At 36.7% G+C, this 27203-nt stretch overlaps 1 protein-coding gene across 2 annotated transcripts; it reads right to left on the reverse strand.

Annotated features, from left to right (window-relative positions):
- CEP120 (centrosomal protein 120) lies at nt 1–27196 on the reverse strand. Of its 2 annotated transcripts, none has more exons than XM_015850073.2 (21): nt 27031–27196; nt 26112–26268; nt 25469–25583; nt 24449–24590; nt 23361–23509; nt 22912–23109; nt 22009–22236; nt 21672–21873; nt 20937–21035; nt 20015–20189; nt 18696–18845; nt 18230–18412; nt 16073–16169; nt 15830–15982; nt 15059–15148; nt 14405–14497; nt 12677–12838; nt 9752–9874; nt 8205–8303; nt 2428–2573; nt 1–1763 (listed from the first exon to the last, which is right to left on the reverse strand). In XM_015850073.2, exons 1-21 carry the CDS (start codon nt 27080–27082, stop codon nt 1523–1525), a joined length of 3054 nt encoding a protein of 1017 aa, XP_015705559.1. In that variant the 5' UTR covers nt 27083–27196; the 3' UTR covers nt 1–1522. The 2 variants fall into 2 exon arrangements, with proteins under 2 accessions (XP_015705559.1, XP_015705557.1); XM_015850071.2 differs by having other exon boundaries at nt 20015–20192.
- Between the last annotated feature and the right edge of the window lie 7 nt (nt 27197–27203).

Below are 27203 nucleotides of genomic sequence, written 5' to 3' on the forward strand. Positions count from 1 at the left end.
TTAATACTAAAAACAGAAGTTTATTAAATTATATAACACCTGAAAAAGTCACAGAATCAGGTAAAAAAATCTGCAGTCATGAAAACACGTATTAAACACACTGCAATCTCTAAGTCTCATGGACCCCCTTGTGTTGAAGAAAGAAACTGCACATCTTGCCAAAGAAGCAATTTCAAGAGCGATGTCCTGCAAAGCCTTCTAGTTAAGACAGAAGAATCCCTCCTGTTTCATTTCCAGTAATGCACGGTCATGCATTGACGATAACAGACATATTAACATAAAAACTTAAAGTTGCATGCTGTGGATCTGTGCAGGATTTATCAAGGTGTTACTTGCTTTCCTAGTGGAGCAGAATCTTTCTGAAGATGTTCATTTGAAAAGATACAGGTGTGGGAAGCATTACAAAATAATTGCTTATATAGTCTGACTCTGATGAGCAGTAAATCCCCACAGAGAATAACATCTGAGTATAAGTAGCTACATTAAAACCTTAAGGGGCCTAAAACCCAAGCTTTATTAGTGAGAAACAGGCCCGTGCTGGGCAAAGTCAGATGCACTGTTCTATGATTTACACCATAAAAAATAGGAAGGCAATACATATACGGTTGTACCCATGCAAGTTCACAGAAATAAATGTTTTGCATAGGACCTGTTATGCTTTGCCTGATTAGAGACACTTCCTCAATGCTCAAGATTCAAACTGACGGACAAAAATCCCCATTAAAAGACAGTGCTTTAAGTTTATGTAATTAGCAAGATCCCCATTAATGCTTTTAGAACTACTCAAACAGACTGCCCTGCACCTGAAGTGTTTAAAAACCTCTGAATTAAGTGACTCAAACATCATCCCTCACACAGGACAGACAGAAGAACACACACGTATTTCTGAACAAAGGCTGGGTTCACCCTTACAGTCTTATGTGAAAAGCTGATAGGACAAAGGGATTTTCATTCTGTATGATCCCACCAGTTACTTAACATTCCAATCAGTTTCAGTTTCACAAGGCTTGAGAGCTCTTCCCCTTCCAATTAAATGCCTGCCCCTAAAAAGAAAAATTAACTATAAAACGTAGCTACTTTGACTGCAGTTGCATAAGTAAAAATTGATTAGCTTGTTGTTTAATAAGAAGTGACAATTGTTAAGGAGCTGCATTTTGGGTCAAAACTGAGAATTCAATCTGGGAAAAGAGCTGCTGACACTCTAAAAAAATTGGAATACTGATCAAAACGCTGAGAAGGATTATTAAATATCTTAAAAACGAACCCAGCCATGATGGTAGAAAAAACTTCAGAATATAAATATATTTGGATGTACAAGAGTAAAAAACCACTAAAAACAGCCACCCCCCTTGAACCTTACAACCTCACTTATCATCACGCACTGCAAACCTTGACACTGGCTTCAAAAACAGCTAACAATGTGCAAAATTGTGCATCACCACACATTTCTGAAGAGGAAGGTTTAAAAATGTCAGCAACCCTACTCAAATTCAGGCTGTTTTTAACAGCTCTTTCTATGCTTTTATTTAGTGGCATTTCTTTTTGCCATAGCCTCTCTGATTTGACGATCAAGTTCACTTACAATATGGTCCTCATGATTATACACTCCTGTTCTCAACAAGGTATCCCTCTCCTCCATCAGACGTGAGAGATAATCATCTACATTCTCATTTAATTTTCTGGTATGAAGACTGTCCACTTTACTTGCAGAATTATCTCTAACATCTTGAAACTGCTTTCTCTCCTCTTCTTGTTGCTTTAGCCTGTTGTTGATACAATGGAAGGGAACAGAGGATGAGTGTATTACAAACTGCTTTGCTTTTCATGAGAAAATCATACATCTGTTGAAATAATTAGTAAAATAGATGAATGGATAAAAGGTGAAAATTTACCTTGTATATATGGAAATTAAGGGGAAAAAAAACACATAAATGAGGTGTTAACATGATTGCTACTTTTCTTTAATACAACTGTAATAACTGCTACCAAAACTACTATTTTGATACTGCAAATGCCACCCAAATTACAAGGTTTCTATGAATGGTATTAATGCTGGCAGACAAAGGACAACGTTAGGCAGACCTTAAATCTTAATGTATCCCAAATAAGGATAAATATCTTTCACACCCCTTCCCATAATGCAGTTGTCTCTAGACCTGAAGGTTCAGAACAGACACAGACAAAAACCCTTGGTGTTCTACAACTACGACAACATTAAAACCAAAGCGCAGAGGCTTTAAACAAAGATTTTCTATAGAACAGTACTGCCACATTTTACAGATGTGCAATCTTTACCTAAGGGACACCAAAACACATTCTTCTACTGGACTGACAGCCAATTATAACTGATTTAACTGAACCTTTTCTTACTTGGAGGCAGAGTTCAAGACGAGAGGAAAAAGAGGAGTCTTGCGAGTGTTCTAATACCTGTTAAGTTCATTTCTGATATCCTCCAGCTCCTGTCGGTCTGTTTTCCCCAGCTCTTTTTCTTCTGCTGCCAAGTAGCACAACCTCATGTGCTCCAGCTCTTGCTGCTGCTTTTTAAGGCGAGCCATTGCATTTTCTTGCTCACGCTGATGTGTGAAAGGATAAAAACAACACAGTTAACTGGTTATATGTGAAAGTGCTTATTATAACCTGAGCAGAACTTTCAGGAATGAAATCACAGCAGTTAAGTTTCCAGTATCAGTAGAAATGCACAAGTTAAACAAGATGTCTTAGTTGTTGTTATCCACAATGCTGTAAAAGTATTACAACTGCAGTAAACCTATCCAGAGCAGATCACCTGAAGTCCAACCAAAGATATCTTTCTATTAATGAAACAGCAAAAGTGAAACAAACCTTCTCTACAAACACCATCTTCTGCTTTTTCATATAGAAAATTTGTGAAACTGCTCAAGATTCCCAGACTTTTTTCTTTTTTTCTTTTTTGTGGCTAAATAATATTTTAAATTACAGATTATACAAAACTATACATTTTTAAATAATGACAAATACATTAAATTACATAAGACACATAAAATGCTAAATAGCTGCAGAAAATTCCCATTACTGGCCCCACAATATCCAGCACCAAAACTTGAAGGACGACTTGCCAAGGTTGCAATTCATGTTGAATAAGTAAGCCCTGAAAACTTAGAACCCTTGAATCTTTCCTTTTACAGTTTTCCAGATGTGTGCAAAACCTTAGGTAATTTATTTGATGCAAATCCAACTACCCTACCTGTCCTAAAAGTCTGCTTGGTTCTAAGTTTGCTTTTTGCTCCAGTACCATGTATTGAGATGAAAAACTAGGGCTGGAATCCTCTATCATTCTGTGATGCTGTACAGTGTCTTAACAACAAGTGTGCTCTATTCTCTGCTTGTTCTCCCAGTCATCCTCAATTCAACCTCGAATACAAACTCAACACAGTCAACAAGGCCAAAATGACTAACTAGCAATTTGCTGAACAAATACTAGTAATAAAGCCCGCAAGAAGGAATCTTGCCAAGGAATTTCTACAGTTGATAGATGATAGAAATATATATATTTTAAAAAAACAGAAAAGCACTTGGGTGAGATAAGACCAAAGTCCTTCCTTTCCCATCAAGACTTGGCCGCATAGCGGAGGCACAGTCTCAGATTGAAGTAGGTCAGGTTTTATATCAGAAACCAACAAATCGGTACTGAAAATAGTAAGACATTTTTGCCAACAGACGCCTATCCAAGAGTTGTAGAGAAATCCAAACACAATGTTTTAAGACAAACTGGTCGTGTAGTCCACCGATTAAATTGATGCTGGCAATAACCACCTCCCGCCTCACCTCGCTTTTATTTATTTATTGAACTGAGTGGAAAAAAGACAACATTTGAAGAAGTATATTCTCTGAATACTCAGGACAAAGCCCTGTGCTAAGTTTTGAGAGCACATTCTTTATGTGGGACAACATCCCTAGATTTGGAGGGAAGTAAGGGATTAATGCTGGTTAATTTCTGATGGATCCTGTAATATAATTTAAATCATGCGCTCCATACTACGTAATAAATCTGAAATATATTTCCCAAAACAAGTTTCTGAGTCCTTCGAAAATCTACTGTATGTTGTAGGGAGCTAAAAAGATTTTGAGAGAAGGAACAATTCCTTATTTGCAGTGCTGACGCTGGTGCTGCTTTATGAGAAATTCAGGTACTGCACCCACTTTTGCCATCACAGTTTAATAATTCATTGTGTTTTTTCTTAAAACAAAGAGGAAACTGAACCGTATTTCACATGAGGATACAGAATTCAGCAGAATTTACTGTGTAATCTTCTAAGAAGACATTAATGAAACAGTACTAATACAGTACCAATAAAAGTAACTCCAATGTTTCCAGGCTTGTGTAACGTCTTCATTCTGTCCTGTCTTCATTTAATTAAAAAACAAGAACGTAACTGAATGCACCAAATGTGTACCTCGGTGCACATAACCTTACATATAAATGTACTTAAAGCTCTCTGACCAAAGCATTTATGTGGTAGTTTATTCTAATTCCAAAAAAAAAAAATGTGCTCTTACAATGTATCCTAAATTAGGGAACGTTTCAGATTATTCCTAATCACTTATTGAATCAGTCCAGCTGTTTTAAGACAGGGCAAGAGCTGCTGGAATTTTTTATTTTTTTTTTAATTATCATTTCTATATTCTGCCATCCTTCCCTTAACTCCCAAAAACAAAGTCAAGCCAAACAGTGCCTTAAAGCCATATAATATTAACCAGATCGTTTGCTTCATTGTTTTACTGCTTTTCTTCATTGGTTTGCACGCCTAGTATGGTCCTTGAGAACGAGAGTATTGTTTTAGGGCTGGCAGGGTGGGAACTTAAATCGTGTTGTGGAGAAACACTCGACATTAAATAAAAATTAGCCAGCATTAAGAAAACAAGAATTTCAATTACAATCAGGTTGTAAAAGAACCCCTCTGAGCCACCAGGTGCTTTGGTTAAGAGGCTCTTCAATCAAGGAAGCGCAATCTCTATTTTGCTATGGCTGCCTATAAATCCAAAAGGGAGATGTAAACATGCATACACTAGACTAAACAATGGCTAAATAGCGGCCACTATTCAATCTCCCACTCACACATACCATGCAAGTCTGTGGGAAAACTTACGATTGAAGCTAAAGAACTCAAATAAAGTTTTCTGAAAATAACCCAGAGCTGACAAGTCAGTAGGAGGGCCTGGATGGTTTCAAGGCACAGTTTTTAACCAGGAATCGGACCTCCAACTGTTTTCTCCTTTTTTTTTTTTAAAAAAAGCAAAGATTTATATCCCATCCTTTGCTACATTAGTCATAAATTAATCAAATTAATTACTGAATGGATAAGCAGGAGACTAGAGAAGATAGAGTGAATGTCAGCCAGCCAATAAGATCGACACTGTTTTAACTAAATGCATCAGTATTGGTTTGAACAGATCTGTAGGTCACAAAAACAATAAAAGTCTTAATTGAAAAAACATTTCTCCCACAAGGCTGAATACGCATGCATGTGCTTTGGGGTTACCACAGAGACTATCAGCTGCTGAAAGCGACGCTTCTGCTAGCTTTGGTGTTTGTTTTAAAACAGTGGGTTTTTTTCCCCCATAGGTACCGAGTTTAGAATCTAAAAGCTCTGCAATTTTGTGCAAATTGTTTAATTAATACCACAAACAGTGCTTGCACACATAAAAACAGGCACGTCTTGTTTGTGTAGGTCCCAACTAACATTAAAAAACAGGCCTGGAAACCTGTGGAAGCGATGGAAGTAACCTGCAGAAACACAGATGTGTAGCTACCTTGGTGCAGTGTCCTAAGCTGAAAAGGAGCGTGATAACTATTAGTGCAGAAGAAACAAAGAGGGAATAAAGAAGCTCGGTTACATTCAGGTGAAACCTATTTTCACTCAGCATTACAAACTGTGTTAAATCCAACTGCCTTCTATATCCTGTTAGGCATAGGTTACGTATACGCACATGTGCTTGAGGTTTGCTGTTGCTGTTGTTACCGCTAGCACCATGTTTCCAACATTCAAAGCACTGCACACAGAGAAGTTCAGGGCACTTTCTGTTGACAGTTCCATGCTTTTTTTTTTGTTTGTTTTATTTTTTTTTTAAAGCTTATGTAGTGCATATCTCATTATCCAAAACGTAAGGACAGAAATGTGTGCTAACAACTAGTTCCCAAGTAAAAGGAAACTTTTTAATTAAGGAAACATTGACTTTTATGGTTGCAAATCAGAACAGCATTTTACTAAATGCTTAGCCTGTAGAATTATGCTTCTTTAATTCACAAATTGACTGTACTAGGTCACCTTTGAGTAATGGAAATCTCTATTTAAACATTTTTTTGGCAATAGGCACAAAGCATTAGATCTCATTTCCAAGACTTACCAGCTGGGTTTTGTCATTAACATTTATTAACAATCTAAGATATGGCTTTCAGCGTCTAATCCTCACTACACAAATGTTTTGTATAGTTCTCTAGAGAGCTTTGGTGTGACAAATTACTGGCACAGATTACAGCCCTGTGGCTATTCACCAGAGGCAATGCAAAATTAACATGGTACTAATCCAATTTAAACAAGAAATTGGTCAAACTATGCGCAATTGCACAAATCATCTGAACGAAAGCAGATCTAGAATTCCTGAAGCAACACTTTCCAAATTTATATTTAAAACACAGTAAATGGTTTTTGATCAGCTCTGCTTTAACTTTTACTTGGCTCTTTAAATCCTTTATCAATAGACTAAGTTGAAGCATGGGAATATAAAAACATAAGAAAACACTTTTAAAGGGTTTGTTCTTTAGCATACAAGTTTTAAGAAGAATAATTCACAGCATACGCCAACTTATTTTTTGGTTCAGATTTTTAGGAAGGGGGTCAGCTGAAACCATCCACGTGTTACTAAATTTGGATCATCGTGTCCACTGTGATGAAACTTGTAATAAAATCTTAATGATGATTATACACAGTCAGTGTTAATCTGGCAAGCATCTTCCCCTCAATTCTGCAGGCATTTTTAAACACGGCTTTAAGAAAAAACAGCCTAAACATTTCATGGCAATTCAAAAAATCTTAATCAGAAAGACGAGATTTATTCGTCTTCTCTCATCTTGCCAAGAACAGCTATTTCAGAAACTGGAAAGGAAAATTCACGGCTCCTTTTATCAGTAGGCAAAAAAGGATCAATTTGAAGACAACAAATAAACATGACTTTTTAATGGCAATTACACAGCACGTTTACTGTCTTCAAAGTAAAAGAGGGATTACAAATGTAGCTATTAATTAGAAGAAAAAAGGCTTTTTTCCTGCTCTCCAAAAAACAAAAGTTCTGAGAAAAAGAATGAAGCAGGGACTATAATCCTTAAGAAGTAACATATTTCATATGTGAGGAAACACATATGAAGAGAGGTAGTAAAAGCCTTCTACCAAACCTGAGTTCTCTACGCTTTGGTCAGTGATGTATTAATTTGTCACAGCCAATGAACATGTTTGTCACTCTTACATATCGCATCTTAGCTCACTCATGTTTACTGTAATTCACGAAAAAGGTGATCACCAAAAGACAGGAGCATTTACATTCAGTGAGGAGTGTTACTGCTGCAAGTTTGAACTGAGTATTTTTAAGTTGCATACGTGTGACTGTATAAATGTCTACAAGAGCGCTGTCAAAACAACAGGTAAAAAAAGCACGCCACCGTGGTTTCAGAGATTAGGATTTCCAATATCAGGAGTAAAAGTTTTCACCCTCCGTTTCTTTATTTTTTCCCCTGTGATTTTACATCACATTACAGCATTCAACAAGCCTTGAACCACTGCTTCTATTTTTGGTTTCCATCTTTATTCTTTATTTCAGTTAAAACTGGGAATAGTTTAGACTGTTATTGACCAAGACAGCCAGGAAGGCCAAAGCTCTTTCTCTGAAAGGGAATGAGACAGAATGTTTCTTCTTTAAACCATGCCTGCTTTCAGCTAAACCAACCTTCTTCGCTAACCTGAGTTATGCTCTTTTCTGAATGCAACAAACTTGTATGACTTTTACTATTCTTATTTTTCCAAATAGAAATGTAGCTCTGAGCTTGAATTTAAAAAGATGAACAAAACACTAAAATGAGGAAAGCTGCCAGTAATTAATAGTTACCATAAATAGCTTCCAACACAGCACTAACTTCACTGTCTTGTATACTGAAAAAAAACCAACCTGCATACCTGTTTTAACCTTGCAAGTTCTTTCAAAGCCCTGGCCCACTGTTGTTTGTAGTGGAGCTTTGACTTGGTAGCCGACTCCAACTTTCTTTCAAGTTCAACCTAAAAGCAATTAAAATCATATCAGCTGAAGCAATAACAGCAGTAACAATCATTGAAAGCTGTATATATACAAAGGGTATGGTTTAAGAAAAGTGTTTATGTAGTGCAGCATACAACATCATCTAAAGCTGTTATATAATGTAACATAAATATTATGGCACATGAACATTTTCTTGTTTAAAACACAGCCTTATTTTTATTGGATAGCCATCTATACAAAAAGGAAAAGATTAGTTTTTAGCACTAAATCTACTGATGTAACCTTTTAAATTTAAGATTCTCAAATTAGTAACCTCCCCCCTCTACCCCCACACCCTCTTTTTTTTGTTGTTTAAGATTATGAACTTTAATTTAACAGGAATGCTGATGGACAAATCTTGCCTTTAAAAGGTGCATAATTTTTTTTTCTTTCTTTCCTGGAGCTGATGGAAGATGTGTTACATTCTTTGCTCTGAAGCAGATCTCTGTTCTGACCATATATATTTTTTTTAAAGCCTATGTATATGGTGGGTATCTCTGATCTTACTGTCTAAATCATAAATCTTATAAACTTCTTAAACTTTAAGAAAAATAATTTGCTGCACTTTGCAAAAAATATTCCAGTGTAAAAAGGCATGAAATGAAAACAGATATAAAATACAGAGCGTGGTTTCCTGAAAAATGAATCATTTCTATCAAAAATATGAGACAGTGATATTTTCTTCTAACTGGAAAAAAAAAAGCTATTTAGTATTAAATTTATGAAGATTTTCTAAAAAGCAAAAATAAGAAATCTAGCAAAATATTTTAGCTAGAAAGTTTCTGCCTGTACAAGGAGACATTTTGAATCATCTGCTAGCATTACTAGAAGCTGTTTGACCTTACAATAACATGCAGACTAGCTGCATAACCAAGAATCTTCTGTATGCTCTTTTCCAGAAGATTCTGTCAACAGTTTGACTCAAAACTCTTAAAAATTCCAGCCCCTATCTGTGCACAGATTATATTTTGCATTGAATATCTATCTACCTGCTGAGGGTATAAAGAAATCAGCTTGCAACAGTAAGGAGCACAACCTCTGTCCAGAAATATTAAATAAAAAAACAACAAACCACACAAAAACAGCACACAGTGAAATAACAGCAAATTAACCCTCACAAGAGATTGTCCCTTTTCATTTAATTTTATGAACAGAACACTCGGAGTCCGAAGTAGAAATGATGACAGTAGCCATTCATTCATTCACATAACTTTGTTTTTCCTGACGTGGCCTTTCTTCCTCTACAGAAGTAATGCCACTTTTAGTCTTATTCATCTATGAACATTTAGCTTGAGGAAACTGTTGGAAAAAAAAGTAAAAACAAACCAAAATGGACAAATCAACCAGGTTTGTGGGAGATTATTCTCTATCTCCCTCATCACTGATTGGACTGTTGTAATAGCTTTCAGAGACTGAGAAAACAAGGTACCTTTTCTAAAGTGAGCAGATTTATTTCTGATTGTAGCTGGATTTCTGGCTTATTACTTTGCTGTTCCTTGTATTGCTGGAACTCCTTCTCCAAAATTTTGTACTTATTTTCTGCTTCATAAAGCTACATTAAAAGAGAAACAAAACAGATACTGAGAGTTACGCAGTCATGATTAATGATACATTGGCAATGACATACACTAATGGTTTAATAAGAATAATTTTAAAGAGGATCTTTGCTCTGTACTAGAAAGAAAAAAAAAGAAACCAAGTCCTTCCTCATACAAAGGAGAAAGATTTATAAACACTGCTGTTCATATTTCTAAAAGAGACTTGCAGAAGAAACACAGAAGACAAAGCTATTTAGATGTACACACAACTTTTAAAGAAAGCCAACAATGGCATCTGCTATATGAAGTTATATTCCTGACCAAATTTCAGGAGCATAACTTGTTTAGGAATGTCTGGATGAGGAAATGACCAATATCTCACGCAGCCAAATAATGATTTAAAAGGCTGAAGCAAACACTCCCGTGACGAATGACTTAGTACTGTGTACCTCTGCCCTCTCTGTGTACTTCCAGACTTTCATGAAGATAACATAAAAAGAGCTTTGATTTTCTTTTTCAAACGAGTATTTTGAAAAAATTAAGCCAATATGAGGTTATATTACTTTGCTTCAAAAACTAACACAAGTCAAAAGCTTAACAGCTACTTTTTTCTGTTGTATGGATGTTATTAATAAAACAACTAATAAAAATGTTCTGTTGATAAAATAACAGTACAGAAGAATAAATGTTTCTCAGCTAGAAAATGCTTCAGAAGATTCATTCTTGTTACAAAGCCAACATTTATTATTTTATTAACATATCAATGCTGTAACTCTTTGGGACTCCTGATTGAATTGCCTCAATATTTCTTTCAAAGCCTTTTTTTTCACGGATGATTATTACAAATCATTATTTTTAATAGAATTTACATGAGAAAGCAACAAGACACGTGTGTAGTTCACTGCAGTTATTTTTCCACTTACAACCATGATAACTTTGACAATGAGATATTGTTTCTTATCAATACTTTTTAATAATTTTTAAAGTATAGTTGTAAAGCTATAATAAAGACATCAATTTATACAAACTTCAGCAATAAATTTAATCCTTCTTTAGTTCTAAAAGTTCTTTTTTTAAAAACAAAAAAGAAGTCTCTCATGAGACCTCAGGCTATTAAGAGAACTGCACAAATCTTAAAAAAAAACAAAGCAAAACCTTCATTTTCAGGAAATAAAAGTGATTCTTCAAAGCAGAAGTTTCAAAAATCATCTCATGTACATTCTAGGGCTCACCTCCAAACAAGTTAAACTCTACACTTATTTATATGCAAGAAGTATGAACAGATTTCCTTAAAGATGAATCCAACTTATATGCTTTATAGAACTGGCAATTTAATCCACAGTAGTACTTATTGAAAACAAATACCAGTGAAACATACTGAAAGCCATACAAAAAAGGGGTCCATGAGAACTGGTAGCAATAGGAACTTTGTGCTTGTGCACATTACAAAGGGAGTTATCCCATAGTGAGGCTCCAAAGTTACAAAAACAAGCAAAAACAACAACCCATCCATCCATAGAAACCAACCAAGCCAACCAACCAACCAACAAAACCAACCCAGTATTTTTTCTTTAGCAGTATATTTAAAAAGCATATCTGTATCATATGCAGAGCAAGTACTTTTGCCTCGTCCTGAAGCATGAGAGAGACTCAAAATAGTGGGAGCCACACAGATAAAGGCAGCCAGGAAGATCAGCAGAAGGCATAGGCTTCATAGAATGGAATACAAAACACAGTAGGATTCATGTCTGGAAGAGACATGCCTATGAAATTATAGGAGTGGCATGTAGCACGAGCACAAAAGCTTTACTCACTTATATTAAGCTACAAGCTTAAAAGGAACAAGAAATATTTTAAAATACACAAACTACAAAGTGAACTAAGCTGGATGTTGCACTGCTAGAACTTTTCTTCTTCTAAAAGGAATCAGATGAGCTCAAGAGGAACACGCTCATTGATGGCAGGTAAATACAAAATGCAGCCTCTCACTCAGGATATATATAACTCTTGATGGCAATCCTGGTTGCAGCAAAACTATATTTTCTACACTTGTCCCAGTTATTTTCTTTGCCTGAAATCCCACCCACTGCTGTAACTGGATGCCAGGTTAACAGGACCTTTGTTCTGATGTAGTGTATCTATTTTGAAAAGCAGTGAAAGACATTCAACTCTTATTAAGATTTAATCTATGTAAGATTCTAAATATGCTCCAAGACAGCAGTACTTTTACAGCTGCATGGAATTCTTTAACAGTCAGCAAGATGTAGTTGGGCTAGTCTTGTCATTAGTGCAATAGAAAGCATAAAATACAATGGAGTGTGGTGTAGGTTCTTCTGGTTTGAAGCACTGTTTTCAAAACAGAAGATCTCAACATCAGGATTACAGCTTCCCCACCCCAGGGGTGCTGAAAATAATCTTTTGCAACGAAAGCATAAAATGAATTGCAAAGTCAAGCTACCTAGACATTTTGATAGATGTTCATAGCTAAGAATTCATTAGAAGTTACTGAACTGTACGCTAAAGTTCAGATCGCAGCCACACGCAACATATGCTTGTAATCATAATTTGATCTTCAGCATTAAAAAAAAGTAAAATTATAACGACTGCATTGCAAAGTGGCCCTAACGTTAAGCAAGACTGACAGAGATGGATCTCTCCATGTAATTCACTGAACAACTGGAAATAAAGTATGTATTAACAAGCTGCCAGAATATGCTTGTCTCAATATGATTCCTTCACTGAACGTACTTAATCTAAGGTTTTATTGCTATTATCTTACAGTAAATGATGGAAGCAGAACATATAAATGGACGTACCTGCTGTTGTATACGAAGCTTGTCTTCTCCCAGCTGCTTCATTTTTGACCTTTCCAGTTCAACCTGGTGGGCAAATTCTTCTCTGGTTCGCCGCACAGAATCCTGTAAGTCCTGCTTATTTTGTTCATGCTCTGCTTGCAACTCCTTCTTTATTCTTTGAATCTTAAAAATGAGACAGTTGCATTAACCCACAGGTGCAGGATCTTTCCATTATTAGTCTATTAAAAATGCTACTATTTATTCATGACAAAATATTACTTTCAATTTTTAAAACTAAACAGAAATTGTATTGTTACTGAGACATAGAGCCACTTACCACAACCCTCTGGCTATGACCATCCAACCAACCCTCTGCCCTCCCAGTAGTCCATCCTTCAAATACATATTTCTTCAATTTAAAGGTAAAGATGTGGTGGAGGACCACAGAGTCATAAAATCCTTATAGTTGGAAAGACCACTAAGATCACCATATCGTGATCCAAATCATGTCACTCGGTGCAACATCTATTCTTTCCTTTATAATCCACAGGGGTGGTGACTATACTATTTCCCTGGGCAGACTGTTTCAATACCTCACTACTCTTTCTGAGACGTAATTTTTCCTTACATCCAGCCTGAATCTCCCCTGACACAATCTGTGGCCATCAACTCTCAACCTATCACTGTTACCTGGGAGAAGAAGCCAACTCCTGCTTCACTACAAGCTCTTTTCAGGTCACTGTAGAAAGTGATAATGTCTCCCCTGATCCTCCCTTTCTCCAGACTGAATGATCCAGTTGTCAGCAACACTTCTTAAGATGTGTATTACAGACCATTCACCAGATTTGTTACCCTTCTTTAGGAACTCTCCAGGGCCTCAACGTCTTTCTTGTAGTGAGGGGCACAAGACTGCAAACAGTCCTTGAGATGTGGCCCCACCAATGCTCAGAGGAAAACCTTGCACAAGTTCTTTGCCTTTCTTGTTAATTTTCACATCCCTAGCCAAGTTCACTTCCACCTGCGCCTTATGAAAAGAGTGACATGAGCTACAGGAGAAGAGACTGCTGGTTCACTAATTCAAACACTGCAAGCTACCTATGTTGTGAAACTGTTCTGAAGAAAGAAAAAAAGCTCTCCCCCACCCGCTTTCCACATTACTAGCTGAGGACTCATCTTGCTCCCTAGATGTGGATACTTAGTGAGATCCAGAAACAGTCATAGCTACCAGTTTCTCCCGTTATCTTCTTTGGTTCTGTCACTATTGAAAAATACGATAGAAATTCCATCAAATTCCTGCATAACAAAACGTGGACAATTGCAGCTCTTCCCAGCATTGCTTGTCACCTGGTTCACTGTTCATCTGGCAATTACTGCTTGAAATAAAGTATGCTTGTACACGTGTACAATGCTTAGCACAACAGGACACTAAACCTAATTGTGATATTGTAACATTATACAAATATCTCTACTAATTCTGTTAAGAAAACAGTATTTACAGTTCTATACTTGTTCAGCAAACTCTTGAATGTAGCAACTTCCAGTTCAATAAGCATGCACTGTTATAACAATTTCATTTTAAACGACCAGTGCTCATCTGTGTATCAGTATGAATGCAGCTGTTTTAGCTCTTGCACACAGATCACAAATTTGTCCATAAGAAAGCTTAAAAAAACCACAGCAACTGAAGAGGAAACTTGTAAAAGCAACTCATGCAATAAAAAATGGATAAAGTGACAAGAGACTTTTTACCTCTGATTCAGCAGTCAAAAGCTGCCGTTCTCGTTTATCTAGGTCTCTCAGGGTTTTCTGAAGCTGTTCTTCCAGAGCAGTATATTCTGCTACCTGTATTAAATATATGTATATGTACAAACACACAAACAACAGAACATTTCTCTTGTAATAACCATTAAGTTTTAGACAGCTGAAGATTTAAAATTTAAAACTTGTTGAAGTATTGATAATATCTGGTCTAGAAATTTACACAGAAAACAAATTTCCAGCTCTTAATGATGTTATGATAGAGAACCTTTATTTTATTAGAAAGAATATGACAGAAACACAGTTCAACATATTCCAACTGTACAGTTGCCTTTTTTTACTTTTAAAAAAGCCAAGTGAGATTAAACCCCCACCTCCAGAGAAAGCCAGCTAACTAAAGGGATGCCTAGGAAATATTCTGTCTAGGTAATATTAACAAAGGTAGGCAATGTAGAAGTTTTCCATTGGTATTAAACAAACATCAAATTATTTTTGTGACATTGCTTTTCTGCACTGTTGTGGCTAAGTACATATTCAGTATTAAGCTGTGAGAATTTACCATGGACTCTTTGTTGTAGTTACAAAGTGGTTTATCCTATTACTATAAAAATTATAATGAGACTTTTCAGCAACTAGTTTCCATACCTTTTTCTTCACTACTGCTTCTCTCTCTTCATCTCTTTTCTTCCATTCTTCTGCTAGTGCTTGCATACGGGCCATTTCCTTCTTTTTAAGCTTTTAACAGCAAACAAACAAACAAAAAGTCCCAGAACAGAAACCCATATCAAAATTGTTGATAGCACAATTTAGAGAGGCAACTAACAGAATTAAGCCTTTAACACACCAGTTTGCTGTAATTTATGGTATGAATTTTACAGTGAAAGATATTACTTAGCCTTACAAATGAGGTGCAAAGTCAGCCTAATTTTGAAAAAAAGATCCCAAGTAAGACAAAGTGGATTCTCACTCTATTAACTTGCATGGGATTGCAATGACGCCTATCCTCACTGTCAGAGGAAACGTTTATAGGATGAGCAGAATGGTTTCAAGTGTACAAAGACAGTGGTGGGACTTGACTGAGAATAAATAATTGTAGAGTTAATACTTAACAGTAATTATTTGCATCTTGAACACCTCCTGCACTTCAGAAACCAGGAAGGGAAATCGATATTTTAATATTTCATTACACTGCAACTACTTTATCGTTTCATAATAATCAATAATTAATATTCTGCTTTTAAGGGTAAGAAAAGATACTTCTGTACATCTCCAACGCTTTAAAGCATATGAGCACAATGCATCTCTACAAACAATGGGAAACCTTATGAAAAAAAAATACAATTACTGTTCCTTCGACCAATTTTGCCAAAGCTTCTCAAGGTGGTTGCGTTATTTAGAAAGTAGAAAAGTAAAAACCTGATTTTCAAAAATGTCCTCTTGCATTTCCTTCCATAATTCTAATTCCAGTGCTGCTTTGTATTCAAGAGTTTCTCGAGGCTCTGGCTGTTTCTCTGAAGCACAATGATGCCGAGTGTGAGTGGCATGCCGCTGCTGGCCAGCACCTACACACTGACATAACAATGGGAATTTAATTGGGAAAAAAAACAACTTTGGAATGGACTGTTTGGGGAAAAGGGCCAAGATAAATGCAAAATTTACTTGAGAAGAATCTGACACCATAACTTCATGGATTTTCACAAGTCCGTAGTCCTCCAAAGTGATGGCATATGAAAGCTCCGCGATTCTGGTGTCTGACCTGAAAATTACATTAGAATATTATTTTAATTAAGACAGACTTAAAAAATACAGGAAGTGAACTGTATGACAACATGTAAGACTGTGAAGTTGAAGAGCTATTTGCTAATGAATTGAACATGTTAAGATACGTGGCAAAGTTCTGTTAACCTTCCAAAAATTAACAATAACTTTCTAATTAACCACAGTATAATAAGACAGCTAACTTATCACTTGTGATAAAGTATCCTTGGATTCCTACAAAACATGCTTCAGCACAGACAACTGACAGCTTTACATCCACTTACAGACAGACCTTATTGTGGTAAATAACTGACTTCAAACACAGTGAGAAAGTGTCCAGAAAACAAATATATTAAGAAACTAATTTGAAGCAAGTTACAGGTTCTGTCCAAACAGAACAGTTTACTCCTGGCTGTCTTACCTCTAAACTCAGACGAAATGCAGTAAACAAAAGTAGTTTTCTGCATAGAAAGATGCTAAGAGAAAGAATACACAGATAAACCATTTAACTGAATGTTATCACTAGTATAATGTGAAAACACATTACAACATAGACCTGTAAATGGTCAGAAACAACATTACCATGTCAGTTATAAACTGAATAATGATGTGAAGGCAGTGAAACTATCACTTAAAGCCTAGATACTGTGATTCACAAGAAAAAGCCACAGGAATTTACTTAAGCTATTCCCTTGGGGGAAAAGCAGGGCTATTTGTACATTTCATAAACTAGCATAAATTACTGCATTGAGTTCCTGCAGCTTTCTATCAGTAACTGACTACAAAACATCATTCAAGGTAACGGACCTCAGAAACATAATTAAGGTAGATGAATGTATGAGTCTAAAATGAACACTGCACCAACCAGTGCAAAAAACCAGACAAGTATCAGAACAGCAAAATGCACAGCTGACGACATTTTGAGAACGCCATCTAGTGGTTAAATATTGTGCAAAAAGGAGGTTTTATATTAAATGATTAAAAATCATTTGTGAAAGCATTACCCTTGTGTTCACTGAGATCAACTCTCCACAGAATCAGGCCACAGGCATAACCAGATTTCATTATCAATCACACAGGAAAGGACAAGGATCTAGACACTGTCTATTGCAACAGTTCACAATTTCAATCAGGGTTTAAGATAGAACCCACTGTAAATTAACTTTCTCCATGTATATGAAAAAGAATGTCAGTCTCTCATATAAGCAAACATACACCTTCAGAAACATTAACTAAAACGACTGCTCCTTCTGATGCACTCAAGCAGAAAACACTGTTATTATCAATATAAGCCCTCTGTGGATGGTCCTCCTAATTTCCAAGGTCAGTTGTGCTGAAAACATACTATGGACAAACAAGGTTTTCACAGTTCTTACACAACTTACTCATGAAGGTTCCTCAGTAATGTTTTCTTGTTTTTTTTTTTATTTATTTAAATTGGCAGTCCACTCTGAGTTCTGTTAATAGTCATCATTCTGTTTTAATTTCGTATTTCTCCATTTCATTTTTTGATTTATTATTCTCTAGAGCTCTTAGTATGAAAATGACCGAGTTAATATATCAACAGTATAATCACAGAATTACAGAATTATCAAGGTTGGAAAAGACCTAGAAGATCATCTAGTCCAAAGTAGATCTAGAAGATCATCTAGTTTAAGTACCTATGCACTGAGAAAAATATGTAGGAGTTTCCAAGGGCAAAACAGCCATAGAAGACCTACACAAAACCTACCTAAATATCTGATTTCTAAGACTCAGTATATCAACATTTCTTATTTCCTGCTTTTATCATAAAAAAACATAAGAGCACTGCAAGTAATTGCTGAAAGATTAAAAAAAAAAAGATTACATGTCTTAAGCATATTCTCTACTATAGGGTCACTAGCGGAGTTCTGTGAACAAAACACAGCTTTTACAAAAAAGCCTCAATTTCTTCCATTTAAAGAAAGGTTTTAAAACTAGAAAGCAAAATGGCAAACAGGAAAGCTGACCATTGTGGAGGGAAATACTAAAGAAATAATTCTTCAACGACTGCTACAAATAATCTTTTATTATTACCCTTGTGCTGCTGTGACGCTGACTGTCTCATTGAAAGTCTGACGCCAGCACTGCTCACCGCTGCCACCCAAGAACCGTGTTTTTTCTGAAGTCAAAACATTTGAAAGCTGAAGTCTTGCAATCCCTAGAAGCAAGTCTTTGGCTGTTTTATCCTTGTGCCACAATTCAGCCAGCAGAGGTAGTCTGAAACAAGAAAATGATCCTCATGTCAGTAATCAACACACAAGAGGAGAAAGACCTCGTATAACTTGTCACAACAGTCAATGATAAAGGCTTACTGCCTTTCACTCAGAGGAATGACATTCATGGGACTGGTGTATTAAATACACATTGATACTAGCATTTTTATTCTACGTTCTCAAACTGAAGACCTTCAGTAAAGTATTAGAAACTTTAGATGCTAATTGCAATGAAAAATACAAAACACATTCAATATAATTACAACAGAAAGAATGAAAATTATCACCTCAGAAACGTGTCTTGAAGCTGATGAGGTGTAGTTGCAAAGTGAAATACACAGTAGGACTGGGGAAGAAAAACTTCCATGTTCTTTCTGATTTCTATAGGTGGGCTTGTCATAATAGGCGCTGCACTGCCAAAAAAGGGGTAGGAGTACCTAATAAAAACAAAACCAACAGCAATCAAGTAACAGTTTAATAGATGTGATTTTTATTTTTTATTTTAATTTTCAGAAAGAAAAATTAACATTAGTAAAAACAGCACAAATACATGCAATAGCAGAACTTAACTCCGAAATACTGAGGATTTCTCATTTACTTCAGTACTAATACAGCTTCCTTTGTATTTGCTGCTATTTTGACAAAAAGCTTTCACAATTCATATGGACGTTCAGAAACATGAATTTTGCTACAGTAAAATTCTATTTCTCTGCACACTTTATAAAATAATTGAAGAAGAATTAAGTACTATACTATATGTAATCGTTTATAACTAAAACAAGTTCAACCACAATAACTGATAAAGTACAAATACACTCAGTGTCAGAAACACTTGAAAATTTAACTCACTTTTAATGCTTTATGTTTATAGTGCCCACAGTTCAATATACCAAAAGGAAAAATACATTCTGACCGTGCACTAAAAGTACTGTGCCAGCAAATTCAGGGTCTGATAACCAAGAGGCCAAGAACTCACGGAACTCTGATTTGCTCAAACTGAAAATGCCAATTTATTTAGTATTACAAAGCTGTAAATTAACATTAACATTTCATATTCCAGTATCTGTGAACTTCTGAACAATAATTTTAAGGAAATCCTAAAAAGAAAACAAGCTGATTAAAAAAACCAAAACACTGGAAGAGTAAAAAAGTAAAAATCCTAAGCTAAAGAAAAACGAACTGAATACCCAGATGAGGGATTTTAATTGGAACTTCATCACTGAGTTCTTATTTCTCTTATTCTCAACTTCTCCCTGTGCCAACTTGTGCCCCTGGAAGGTTACATTCCAGAAGCACCCCCATACTTTTCCTTCATATTGCCAACAGGAACAAACTGATCTTTACACAGATGTTCCAAACTAGCACTGAGGCTTTGTATTTTCGCTTGAGGCACAATGTTCAATTATCCAACAACCTGTCTTTTCTCCCAGCACGAGTGTTATGTACTGTCTTTAATGCTCTCAGAAGTTTAGTGATGGACTAGTTGAACATCCCAAAACATTCAGCTAAATGAAAGTAAAATTCATCAGGCAGAATATCGGTAGCAATTATTCAGAATAATAATCACTCTATTACCAAGAACAAGATAAACCAAAGCAAATCATACCTTAAAATGCAGTTTACTGGAAAACCAACTTCCAGACCACGTACACTTCGTAAGTCTATTGAAAAGCAAAAATGGTGAGAGGCTGCTGGAATGAGAATTTTCTGTGCTGATACAGTCTCAGAACAGCCAGACGCACTCACAGAGTTGGGCTGAGGTGCAGCTACTGGGGCATCATCTGCTGAAATCACAAGAAAACAGGCACATTTTTAATAACTTATTCTGCCCTGAACAATGAAAACACTGAATATATGGCTCAGTTCTTATACAAGGGCAAATAGCTGACTTCCTAAATGATTCCAATTCCTTGTAGTGTAAACTAATACCACAAAAATTAGCCACTGTAATTTACTGCTTATAAAATAAAGTAATATAAAATTAAGAACAATATATTTTTGAATGATATTTTTCTATTTCTTAAAGCTGTGTGAGTGTATTTTATTGGAAGAAGTCTGAGCTAACATGTAAGATACTGCATCACCCTGTAGAGCCAAGGGGGATACCATGTAATAGTTGCTAGACAACTTGAGGGCATGCAGAAGAGGTGCTTTTACAATAGTAAATGTGTGTATATTTTATATACACACACATATATATACATACACACACTTTTTCCTTCTGCTGGCTTATGGAGCAATGTTTACATTAACACTAAAAAGGAAAAACTTTGGTAGTTCAATATCAGCTGGTCAGCATAATGTGGCAATAAAATTAAGTCTTCTGAGCTTCTTAGTTAACAGATAAAGGCACTGAATTGCTTTGTGCAATTAGATGGATGGGAAGAACAGTAAGGCTCTCACAAAGAAGAAAACATAAAAATGCATACAGTCAACAGTTAAAAATCGTTTAAGTTGCTACTATATTTAAATTCCATTCTATGTCCTGATTTTGGTAAGTTATTCTGCATTACTGGAATTGTACAGACCTGATAACAGCAGAGATTTTGCACTGCTCTGTGATCTGAAAACTGGGAGCTCTTCGGTGTACTGTTTGTTAACATCTTTACAAGACTCATCCACTAGCCCTGAAAGATAATGGTGAAATGGCACGTTTTTCATCTTGCCAGAGCACTACGAAAGTGTTAACTACATATTCTTAACCACAGATTCAAAGTGGTTTTATAGGTCATAAAAATGTTAATACACTTAATGTCAAAGGATATAACCACTGCTCTGCTAAGACCCATGAGGATTAAAAGCATTTTTTCAGAAAGAGCAGACAAATACTGACAGCAAGATTTTCTCCTACAGAACACAGTTTCTTCAGGATCAGTATCTCTTCTTTTAAAAATCTTATTTTAAAAATTCTGCATTTTCCTTACCTTTCTGTTTAATACATTTGAGTTTTAGACCACTAAAACTGAAGAAATTGTTTTCCTCATGAGTTCTTACCAAACCTCACCATTCTCAGACTCAGGTAATTTCAAATGTTTCTGGTATCCTTTCTCAAGATGAAGACCATTCATATCACTCACAATCCAGACACCAACAAATCCTCAATCTGAGCAGCACTTACTCTCACACTATCATTTATCTTGTGTAAATAATTCTTACTTGCCAAAGATTTATTACCCCAAATGTGTAGTACGTAACCCATAACTGTGCCTGGCAATGAGGAAAAACTAAAACAAACAAAGAAAAAACCCACATACATCACATACCAGCTTCCTTTAGCTCTGTGCCTTTTTCACACTTCAGACTTTCTGCTTCACTTTCTGTTGCTTCATCTTCTATTAGAGAAGAGTGGTCAGCTTGAGATGGGACATCCTGGGATCTCTGCTGCAAAGCCTCGCCACCAGTAGGTGAAAGAACTTTCTTCTCTGGTTGTTTAGGTTCAATTGGAACATTTGAAGGAATCAAAGGCTGAATGAAGTGATATGGTATTATTACTGATCATGGCTTGAGTGTAAATGTATTTAACTGTCAAATATTACTTAGAAATATTTTTTCTTAAACATGGAACTGTGCAATGATATCTTAACTATTAGTAAGTTATACCTGAACATTTAAGCACTCCTTTTGCAGAATTACAGATACCCCAACAGTAGGAGCCATATCCAGAGGTAACTGTGGCAGATTTTGCTTAGCTCTGTTTGGTGGAACAAGGACAAATGTTCCTTCAATTGCTACTGGGTGTTGTTCAATCTCCACACTTCCCTTCTTTAGTAGTCCAGACAGGGGTATTCCAGTGCTTCCAAGGGACTGGTCACCACAGCAAAGATGAATCTGCATACATACAGAAGTATCAGGAAGTAAATGCCATATGTATTTTCATATATATTTTAAAAACTCTATTCTACCCTCAGAAACACTGACTTACTTGTAGTCACTTAATGAGTGAGATTAATTCAGATAGACTGAAGCGCGAGACAAGTGCAGATCACTATAAATGCTTTCAGTACCCTCCAAGGCACAGCTGAAGGCAAGCAATATCCCATAACAGCCTAAATATGGCTGTAGCATTTTAAAACACCTGAAAAGCTGGGGGAAATCCCAGACCTCTCTTATTATCCACACACTGTGCTGAAGGCAGTGATTTTATCTGAGAGATACAGGAGCATGGGTTGTAGATTGGTCTGCTTTCAAGAAGCCCCAGAGCTGAAAGCTCCTGGGGATGCCACAATAGCAACATTACCATTTTGTAGCAGTATCTTCTCTCATGACATACAACCACCAAATTATGCTCTAAGTCACCATGTTAGAGATTGCACTCTCTGTGAGAAGGGAAACTTGCTAGTGTTTTCCTCATTAGCATAAAAATTAAGTTATATTTGGCCAAAACACTGTAATGTAAGGAAGTCTGGGGGGGAAAAAATTTAGTTTCAATGCAAGCCAGATTCTATTTCTTTTGTTTTCAGTATTTCATTTATTTCCATTCACATTTGAGAAGAAACAGCTTACCTGCAATTTTGACTGCGCACAAAAATAAACTTGAAGGATATCAGCTGAGCTGCGTATTCGAACAGATGCTCTTTCTGGTTCAAAGTTTGGATTAATCAAATCAGTGAAAGGTTCATTTGTTACATCATTTCCCAATAATGAGTAGTAGAAAAAAAACTCAGGCTGATGCTCAGGAAGCTTCATAGTACTAGGAACTAACTAAAAGAGAAAAGAATAATGCATCATTACAATTTTACTGACAAAAAGGATTTTGATCCTTCAACTGTAGTTTAACATGTAAGTACTACACAGAGTTTTAAAATTTCAATTCAATTAATATTAATTCAGTATAAGAGCAGAGCTATTTCTTACAAAAAAACAATAAAAAATAAATCTAAATAGAAATGAGCTGTAGGATGGCAAAGCATAGCGCAATATTTCTTCAGAACTAAATGGGACAGAAAACATACCTGTTCCAATTGTGTGGCAAATGCAATGGTTACAGACAAAACAAAGTAGTCTCTACAACACTCTGCTGGTCCAATCTGATGATAGCCCTCTTCTTCGTTCAGGACTGGTACAAGAATTTTAGGATCTAGTCTAGAAAGAAGGGTAGACACTAAGAGAAAAGAGACAATTAAGAAATAAGTTACAATCTTTCCACATAGATAATAAAGAACTTGATGTCTGGTTTCAAAGTATTTCAGCATAAAACAAATTTCCAAGTGTAAACAACTTTAATTACAAAGGTGTTGTGCTTGGTTTTTTTAATTATTTTCTACTCAGGGATCACATATATCAGTTTGAACACCTCTAGAAAGAATACTAGAGCGTTCTTAATATTGAAGTGATGTAGACTTTAGCTCATTAGGTTGGAGCCTGTTATGCTCCTGCTTCTTTGACTCATTGAAAGAGATGAAAGGCAGTAACTGGACAGGTCAGACTGTCCAGATGTTGATGAAGTATGATGCTTCACTTTGCAGACCTTTAGAATGTCTCATTTGAAGAAGCTCCACCTGAAGTCTTCAGTGCAAAAAACACCAGAGACTTGCACTATAGGTTTGATAATTATGTAGAAAGCAGACAGGAAGGCACTGCTTTAAGCCTCACACAGGAGTAAGTGTGACTACAGTGTGCCAAGTGCTCTATGGCCACTGCTTCAAATCTGTCAGCCTCCACCAACACCAACTTACTCCACCTCCAGTTCCCTGACTTTGTATCTTTAAAAATGAGGTAAATGATGGAGTAAAGAAACACAACAACTATTCAAGAATGAGCCCTTTAAATCATTTACCAGTTACCACTACACAGCACCAGTAATTTAACTAAGTCCTAACAGATCTTGATATATTTAATTCTTTAACTTTGAAAGGAATGCAGAAGAGAATCCAGACCCAGAATTACTGCCAACAGTTAACTTAGAATAGATCAGCAGATGTTACAAGGTGAACTTGTTACTAATGATAAACCTGAGCTCAAACAACATGTTTGCATCAAGCAATACACACCCGAAACAGGAACATCTTTAATTCAGAGCCAATGGTATTATTTTACTTACCCCTCCCTTCTCTAGGGGGTGCCTCCTTTGCTTTAAAATCATCAACTGGTGCTTTGGAATCAGTTTCCAACACAATGCCTACTTTTATTTCGGATTTAAATTTAGTGTACTTGTTACTTAGCAAAGAGTACCATTTCGGTGTCTACAAAATCAGAAACAAAAAAGCAAAAAGCATTTCCAAAAAGGCAAAAATGATAAAACACAGTAATAGATAACAGACCTGCTCGAGCAATTCTACCTTACTGTTCACAGAAAAATACCTTTGTGTTTATTTGCAAAGACATGGTCTATTTTGAACACACTAAATAACTCTACAGAATCATTGCTGGAAGAAGAGCTAAACATACTCTCTTTCACTGATTTACACAGTCAGCAGTAGGGAAGCAAAATATAACATGAGTCTTCTAATTAGAAGAGAGAATGTTTAAATTTTCAATTAAAACAGTCCAGACTATATTACATGGATTATAAATTTTAAGTGCGATGTCAAAACATTAAACCAAGCTCATATCATGACCCATGTCAGAATTACACCCTGATCAAGCACAACATGAAATTCCCTCATCAAAAATCTATATAACAATCATGATTTCTCCTGCTTTGTTAATTGTCCAGAGCTTCAGAACACCTCAGACATTTTCCATAGGAAAAAAAATTAACTTCACTCTCCAAACTACCTTGTTTTCTCCTTTTCCCCAGCTGACAAGTCATATCTATCACCATATCATGGCTAAACACGGTGATTAGAAACATTCCAATCCTCAAATTCTGAAGTGTAAGAATTTTTTTTTTTAATCTACATTCTTGGCTTTTTCATGTTGCACAGCAGGCTGTGTAAATATTTTTCATTCCAATAACATTAACACAAAACTACTTTCATTTGTTCTCTTTAAACAAAAAGTAGTACTCATAGTCCTTCTAAACAACCCAAAAATTAGATCTCTGCCTTAATTCAAATTCTATTGTCAGAGCACTGTTTTGTAAACATCAAAATGTAAAACTTTATGCCCAGAAACATACCTGTTTCTTTTCCTGTACAGCCCTTAAATCAAGCACAACGTAGCCTATATTCTCTTTAACCGAAGACAGAGGGTCCAATGCAAAACACTGGAGTTTGATGGGTGTACGCTGCAGCCTGTAAGAACATCTCAGTTGAAATCCAAAATGTAAAAATTAACCCCTGCAATTAGGTCACAAAAAACAATTGCTGGGATGAGGTGAATGGGATGAGGTTCACAGATGCCAAGTGCCAGGTCCTGCACTTCAGCCATAATAACCCCATGCAGCACTATCAGCTTGGGGTTGAGTGGCTGGAGGACTGTGAAGAGGAAAGGGACCTGGGGGTGTTGGTCAATGCTCAGCTGAACATGAGCCAACAGTGTGCCAAAAGGCCAAGAAGGACAACAGCATCCTGGCCTGTATAAGAAATAGTGTGGCCAGCAGGAGCAGAGAGGTGATCATCTCTCTGTACTCAGCTCTGGTGAGGCCTCATCTCAAGTATTGTGCTCAGTTTTGGACCCCTCACTGCAAGAAAGACATTGAGGCCCTGCAACGTGTCCAGAAAAGGGCCACAAAACTGGTGAGGGGTCTGGAGTACAAGTCTTATGAGGAGTGGCTCAAATTTATTAACAAATTTATTTCAGGCTTCGCTTTCTGCTGTTACCTGTGCTGATGAAGTGCTTTTCGATCAAGTTCCCAGGCCAATTCAGTGGCAAACTCTGGCTGATCAGTATGCTCCACAGGATCAGTAGCCAGCTGTTCTCCATCAAACTTTGCTTCAACTACAAGCATGTGCTTGGGTCGTTTTGGAAAACAGCGTCCTGAAACAGAGTGTGATTACCAGTCACCACAAACAGAACAAGTGAGCTCAGATCCTTATTGCAAACTAATTACAATTTTTATTGTAATTGCAATATTGTAATTGCAAACTAATTACTAATTACTCTCCTACATTAAAATCACAGAATCACAGAATCACAGAATGACCTGGGTTGGAAGGGACCTCAAGGATCATGTAGTTCCAACCCCCCTGCCTAGCAGGGCCACCAAACATACACATTTACTAGATCAGGTTGCCCAGGAGACCCCATAGAACCCCATAGAGACCCCATAGACCCCATAGATCCCCACAGAGACCCCATAGACCCCATAGATCCCCATAGAGACCCCATAGATCAGGTTGCCCATGGCCCCATCCAACCTGGCCTTGAACACCTCCAAGGACGGGGCATCCACAACCTCCCTGGGCAGCCTGTTCCAGGGCCTAACCACTCTCCTAGTGAAGAACTTCCTCCTAACATCCAACCTAAATCTTCCTTCTTTTAACTTAAAACCATTTCCTCTAGTCCTGCTATTATCAGCCCTTTCCAAGAGTTTACTCCCCTCCTGGGTGTAAGTTCCCTTCAGGAATTGAAAGGCTGCAATGAGGTCACCCCACAACCTTCTCTTCTCTAGGCTGAGATAACGTTCCTCTGCTCATCATTTTCTGCTCTCCAATATCTTGGGCCCCACTGAAGGAAACAGGCTGCAGAGACAGGCAACAAGCCAGCAACTACAGCAGGGCTGAAGCTTTAATGGCTTACCTTCCAGCACAGCAACAACGATCAGCAGTCTGTCTGCAGCTCTGGACACCATCGTGGGTCCGACCACAGCGCTGCCACGGCGACAAGCGGCAGCCCCGCCACCACAGCCCGGCTTCTCCCGCTCCAAGCGCCGCGCTGCCGCCTCACAACGGCGGCCCCTCCTCCTGACGGGG

Source organism: Coturnix japonica, chromosome Z, assembly GCF_001577835.2.
Source record: "Coturnix japonica isolate 7356 chromosome Z, Coturnix japonica 2.1, whole genome shotgun sequence".
Classification (NCBI taxonomy): Eukaryota; Metazoa; Chordata; class Aves; order Galliformes; family Phasianidae; genus Coturnix; species Coturnix japonica.